Genomic DNA, 6,430 nt, shown 5'->3' with positions numbered 1-6,430 from the left:
AGGCTGAGAACAGCCAGCGTCCCTGGTGGACAGATAGAGGTCTGGTTGCGCTAGTGACACGCTTGATCAGAACGTGGCTTTTCAAGAGGGTCCTTAATGCCCAGGTTGAGCAAGCTAAGCAAGAGGAGTGCATTCAACTCCATCAGAACGTGCAGAGATTTGGCCCAGTCCTCCTGTGTTTACGACTGGAGTTGGGGAAATCCTAGAATCCTTGTAGAATGGCTTGGGATGGAAGGGAGCTCAAGGATCACCAAGCTCCAAGCCCCCTGCCTCAAGCTGGGCTGCCAACCAAGCTCCACATTTAATGTGGGACTGGACCAGGCTGCCCAGGGCCCCATCCAGTCTGGCCTTGGACTCTTCCAGGGTTGGGGAAAATCCATTTTGGTACGCACTTGCTCATCATGTTCTTCCCGTTTTGAGGTGCTCTGTAGAATGTGTTGTGCTCGGCCTCGTCCAACGGAGCCGAACCTGAGATGAGCTGGTTTCTTCCTTTTGTTGTGCAGTGCCAAAGAAGCGCGGCAAGCTCCTCACCTTCCTTCGTTCCGTGGTGAAGGCCCGCTCAAAGCAACCAAAAGAGCGGGAAGTGGAGAAGGAAAGGGTGTTCGGCCGTGACCTGGGAGAGCATCTTCTGCACTCTGGTCGTGATGGTAAGGGACAGCCCATTCCTGAGAGCTTCCCTGTTTGGGAACCTAAAGATGAAAGGGAGATGGTATCTAGCAAGGGGCAGGTTGATACCAGTGGAGAAATGGGGAATGGGAGTTGATGGCTGAAAGATGAAGTGAGGCTAATGCTCCCAAGAGACAAGCACGTTTGTATTTGCTTCAGCCAAGCCCGGCTGGGCTTAGTGGATGGGATGTGACGGGAGCGCAGCCTGAGGCAGGACTTGACTAAGGAGCTCCAGTAACCGCCGGCACGTGTTCTTTAGTCCCCCAGGTCCTCCAGAGCTGCGCCGAGTTCATCGAGCAGCATGGCGTGGTGCAGGGGATATACCGCCTGTCCGGCGTGGCGTCCAACGTCCAGAGACTGCGGTAAGAGTGCTGCGACTGACAGACACAGCTGCCAGCAGGGGCACGTGCCCTGTTGCGGGCGTTCAGAGGCCTGCGGGCAATGCCTTAGCACAGAGAAAAGGTCTCCTTTGGGAACATCCCATCCAGCACGGCTGACGTGGTGCTGGTGGCCGAGTGTTTGTGTTCTCCTGTACATCAGGAAGCCCTTCTGATTCTTGATTGCATTGGGTGTGGCTTTTGACTTGCTTTCCTCTTTCTCAACCACTTTCGTGTCCTTCTCTGCAGCCAGGAATTTGAGTCTGAGCAGGTTCCTGAGCTAACTGTCCGCGACGTTCACAGCGCGAGCTCCCTCTGCAAAATGTACTTCAGGGAGCTCCCGAACCCCCTGCTGACCGACCAGCTGTACGACAAGTTCTCGGTAAGCACGAGGCAACGCCTTTCCTTTACCTCTTCCCTGGGCCTCTTGGGAGATGGCTGCAGCAGTGCCCCAGCTCTGAGGCCCTTCTTCTGTTAGCCCCACGGGGTTTACTCGCATGTCTTTGCCACATCCTGCATCGTGCTGATGCCACTTCTGGTGGTCCCTGGAGGTGGTTATTTCCATATTCATAATGCTTGCGAGAATTCCTGCATTGTTGTTTTTTCTTGGTTTTTTTGTTGTTTTTTCTTTTTCTATTCCCCAACTATTTCTGGAATGGGAATGGGATTAATAGCCAAGGGTACTTGGAGATGAATGCCCCCTGCGAGGAGCTGAGCTGCCCAACCAGGCTGTAAACCGGCCCGGAGCTTGGACTCCTTCGCCTTGGTGGCACCAGCTGCGTGCCGCTGTGTTCCCCAGAGGCCTCTTGGAAGGCCTAAAATCTGTCCCTGTGTTGACCAGCAGCGTGCTGTCCCCATGGTTCCTGACTCTGCGGCAGGTATGTCGCCTGATTTGTGTCTCAATTCCTTTCTGCCCTTTTCCAGGATGCTGTTGGTGCCACTACGGAAGAGGAGCGGCTGGTCAGAATGCGGGACGCCATCCAGCAGCTGTCTGCTCCTCACTACAGGTCAGTGCTGCCCTCAGCCTGCTGAGCTCAGCCCTGCTGCACTTTAGAGGGCAATGGTGCGATTCCAGGCTTTGTCTCACGCGAGCAACACGATGCCTGGGTGTGCTGAAGCGGTTGAAGGCTACACGGGGTTAATTTGTGGGGTGAGTTCCTGGGCACAGGGGCACGCTTGGTGCAGCTGATGGCTGCGGCTGTGCTGTGCTGGGGCTTGGTGCTGCAGCGTGGCACTTGGTCAAGTTGGATCTACTTCATCTTCAGTGACAGTAGCAATAATAGCAACTAGCACGAAGTGAGGTTTGCTTTGTGAGTCGCAGCACGGCATGCTGGCTGGTGCTGAACATTTGCCGCTCTTGTTTCCCAGGACCCTGGCGTATCTGATGAGACACTTGGCCTGTCTGGCTGGGCACTGCTCCACCACAAACATGCATGCGAAGAACTTAGCGATTGTGTGGGCTCCAAACCTCTTAAGGTGAACTTCTTTTTCCGTTTCTACAGAACGCTTACATCTGTTCTCGAGTAAAATAAAGCAATCCTCCCTTCTGCACCACATGTGCTCTTCTCCTGTAAAATCTGCAGTGAGTGGCTGACAGCAGAGCAGGAGCCTGGACTGTTCTCCAACCCCACGTGGGCACAATTTCTAGCTGAGCATTGCTGCTCTCTTGTTTAGATGGGACTGGTGTGTCCTTGATCAGCCAGGAGAACTTCTTCAGTGGCATCACTGATTGCCCACTGCGGAAGTCTCCGGAGCCCAGTTTGACAGCTTTGGGCTGTAACAGTTCAGACCCGGGGAAGCGATCTTGGCTGAATGACTTCTAAAACCTGCCTTTTCTACAGATCACAGCAGAGCGAGTCTGCCTGCGCCAGCGGGAGGGCTGCCTGCATGGAACTGCAGACGCAGTCGGCTGTGGTGGAATTCATCATTGACCACACAGACGTCCTCTTCTGCTCCACATCTGGACCTGACATCGCAGATGGAGCAGGTGAGTGTCTTCCTCCATTAGCTTTATCTTGGTCAGACACCTGGATCAAATGCAGGCCTTCTCCAACTCCTTTGAAATACACTTTTACTATCGAGGGGACAGCAGACTTCTGGGCTTAGATTGGAATATGGCGTCCAGTTGCTGGATGCTGAGAATGTGCAAGCCCAAACGTGACAAGGAGAAAACTGTCACTGTCATTATGATGTTTTGCAAGCAGGTGAAGCTTGGTGAAAGTGTGGCAGCGAAGCTTTCTCAGTTCCCTGCCCCCATTTTCTAGGGATTTTGTTTGCCTGTTTTGATACAGGGAGCTGCTCCTAATTATGACTGCGTCCTTTGCCATAGACACACCTCTGAGCACATGGTTATTTTGAGCTGCTCTTCTTCCAGTGGCTCGGTTAAGCAAGTCTGAGGAAAACACAGCACCTCCCGGACCTGTGATGGCTGTGCTGCTGCTTTCTGATCCTGGCTCTCACCTGTGGTTTTCCCTTCCAGGGCACAGTTCTCTCTCAGGGCCCCAGTCTGTGCAGGCGTCTTCTCCTGCCACAGAGCTGCTCAGCCTGGAGGAGGCGCAGGCACGGAGGCAAGGCCACAGCAGCTCTCCTGTCGTTGTGACACAGAGCAGGGACATGGAAGTGGAAGAAGGCCCCACAGCTGTACGGGGGAAATTCCACACAGTCATTGACTTTCCATCTGAAAGGTAAAGAGGACTTCCTTTTCCAGTACCTTATCATCATTGTTTGGGTGGGTTTTTGTGGTTTCTTTTTGTGTTGTTTTCCCCCCCCATTATTTCTAGAGCCAAAGCTTGCTGAGACCAAGTTAAAGTGACGGTGCCTGAAGTGTTGCAGTGAATCTCCACTCCCTTTGCACTGTGCGACAGAACTCACATTCAGTTGCCCGCTGGGTTGAGTTTAGCCACACAAGGCTGGCATTCCCTCCTTGCTGGGCAGGCAGTCACGAGATGCATAAAGCCACGCTGACGTCTGTCCTGGCCTATGCTGGCTGTACCTGGAAACGTTGGGGTTTTCCGGACTTCAGGGCCACGTGCCTGAATCCAATTCCAGTTCTCCTGGAAGCAGAGCTGTTGGTCAGACCTGCTGGCACGAGAAACTAGACATGGCAGTGAGATGGGGCCGATGAGCTGTCAGTGTCAGAGTCAGAGATGCTTTTGGAGTTCCACGCACAACTCACACCATTCCCTGTTTCCTCTCTCCAGACCAAGTCCACCCAGCAGGATGAAGGAGTCACCGTCTGGCTGTTGGTGTTCCTGCTTCAGCCTGGGGAAACCATCCTCTGTGGCCAAAGACCAACGGCAGCACCATCCCAGGGAGCCCTCAGAGACAGACATTGTAGTGCTGGCAGGTAAGGGTGCAAATCCTGCTTTCAACACCCTGCTTCTCAGCAACGTAGAATTCTTGCTGTCAGTGGGCTTGTATCTCCTTCTAGCGATCCAGCCCATACCTGACACCTTCAGTTCTCCCCTGATCAAGAACCACTTTTGTAATTCAGCTTGTGAGAGTTTGACACCAACCCCTGTTCATTCTTCTATAGGTGATTCGAGCTCTTGTCAACCCAGATGTGCCAGAGCAAGTAGCGATGCTGGGCTGTGTGCTTCCACCAATGGAGAGCTGTTAGGAAGCACAAATGGCTGCGGTTCAGATGACAGCCTGCCGCATAACAACAGTGGCGGACACAAGGAGCTCATCCAAGTCCAAGCCCTCGTTTCTCCCGGCTCTGCTGAAGATGCTGACCTGAGCCTGTCACACACCACAGGCACCAGCCCGGACTGTGACCCGGTGCCTCTGCAGTGCAGCCCAGCCCAAGCACAGCCTGAGTGCCCCGAAAGCAGCACCTCTGTGCAGGAGCAGGTCAGCAACAGCGAGGAGAAGCCGTGCCTCTTGGAGGGGGACTTAGAATCAGGCCTCCAGTCCCAGGCACCGTGCAGCTGCTCTGAGAGCTCTGAGCCGCTCTCTCCGTGACCTTTCCATCCAAGAGAGGACGATTCCCATCTTTACCTGGACCTCTCACGCCCTCCTGTCTTTTCCTTTAATAATAAAAGCACACTTGTGCTCACTCAACGCCTTGACTGCCTGTGGCGTCTTCATTCACGAGGATTGGGATGAATGCAACAAACAATGAGGCACCTCAGCTTGCAACGCTGAGGCTGTGGGGTGCACGAAGCAGAACTCGGGGTTAGTTCCCGTTTTGTCTGGCTTTGGGGTGTCTGCAGCTCCCATCTGGTACGGTAGCAAATAATCTCTAGCATCCTGGATGCTGCTCGTGATAACCCCAAGCTTCCTGGCGGTGGCTTTGTGATGCCTTTCAGGGCTTTTGGATGCCTTGTGATGCCTTGGCTGCTCCCTAACACCTCTCTCCTCCAGCCGCGTCCATTCCTGGCTCCCAACCTCCGGGCTGCCTGTGCAGATCATCTGCAGCCCTGCCATCATCACACTGCGGGACGAGCTCACTCAGACCCGGCGTCTCATTGCTCAGCGTCAGCGCTGTCCCGCCCCTGGCAGCCTCTCATTGGTTAGTGGCAGCGCTACTTCCTCCCCCGGGGTCTCCTTGATCCGCAGTAGCTCCGCCGGCTGCGATTGGCTGAGCCGCCGTGCGCGGGAGCGGTCGTTGGGGGCCGGCTGTTGGAGGCGCGGCAGGGCTGTTGCTGTCCGGGCAGCAGCGAGATGGAAGCTGCAGCACAACGGGAGCGAGTGCTGAGGGCAGCTCCACCAGAGATTTGTGGGAGAGCGGTCCCGGGACAGGGAGAGGAGCCCTGCGCGGCCCCAAGCAAGGGGAGATGGCCATAAAGTGGAGCACAGGAAGTTCCGCCCATGGATGAGAAGGGAGTTCTTCACAGTGAGAGTGGCGCAGCTCTGGAACAGGCTGCCCAGGGAGGCTGTGGCTTCTCCTTGTCTGGAGATATTCGAGAACCGCCTGGACGCCCACCTGCGCAGCCTGCTGTAGGAGCCCGTTTTGCAGGGGGTTGGACTCGGTGATCCCTGGAGGTCCTTCCAGGCCCAGTTCTGTGATTCTGTGATTTTAATCCTTGCTTCTTGCAGCAGTATGGTGTTTGGTGTTTCAGAAGAGAGAAAAGCACGGCGGGCATCAGCTGGATTTCTGTGGCTGGTAAAGCTGTGCTGAGAACTGGGCTGACTGCTGCCCCTGGCAATGTGTTCAAAGTCTGCAGAGGCAGAGGAATAACTTTTCTCTCAAAAGTTGAGCTTGTCTAAGGTAAGTCACTGCTGGGAGAGCTTCTGCTTTAAAGCATCAGGTTGTATAAGTAAGGTAATTTAAAAAGCAAGCTTGACAGTTCTTTTTTACCTAAGTGGTTTTTTAGCAGGGGAAGGTTGGAGAGGCTGTTTGCTAACGGAAGATGGAGAGAGGAAAAGCAAGTGAAAGGCACGCT

The 6,430-nt window shown here is 54.5% G+C and overlaps 1 protein-coding gene across 1 annotated transcript in view; it reads left to right on the top strand.

Annotated features, from left to right (window-relative positions):
• The window catches only part of LOC122159999 (rho GTPase-activating protein 32-like), a 5,154-nt gene extending 49 nt beyond the window's left edge, over window positions 1–5,105 (top strand). Inside the window, exons 2-10 of the mRNA XM_042818180.1 lie at window positions 504–647; window positions 926–1,028; window positions 1,293–1,425; window positions 1,968–2,050; window positions 2,412–2,519; window positions 2,885–3,030; window positions 3,523–3,727; window positions 4,244–4,389; window positions 4,579–5,105. Of these exons, the coding sequence (XP_042674114.1) occupies window positions 504–647; window positions 926–1,028; window positions 1,293–1,425; window positions 1,968–2,050; window positions 2,412–2,519; window positions 2,885–3,030; window positions 3,523–3,727; window positions 4,244–4,389; window positions 4,579–5,006 (1,496 nt within the window). The 3' untranslated portion in view covers window positions 5,007–5,105. The remainder of the gene's footprint in view (window positions 1–503; window positions 648–925; window positions 1,029–1,292; window positions 1,426–1,967; window positions 2,051–2,411; window positions 2,520–2,884; window positions 3,031–3,522; window positions 3,728–4,243; window positions 4,390–4,578) is intronic.
• Window positions 5,106–6,430: the final 1,325 nt, after the last annotated feature.

Source organism: Centrocercus urophasianus, unplaced genomic scaffold (assembly GCF_019232065.1).
Source record: "Centrocercus urophasianus isolate 14NV4802_14NV808 unplaced genomic scaffold, USGS_Curo_1.0 seq_17, whole genome shotgun sequence".
Lineage (NCBI taxonomy): Eukaryota > Metazoa > Chordata > Aves > Galliformes > Phasianidae > Centrocercus > Centrocercus urophasianus.
The sequence above is the reverse complement of the archived record's forward strand: the minus strand, read 5'-3'. Positions and strand labels throughout refer to the sequence as shown.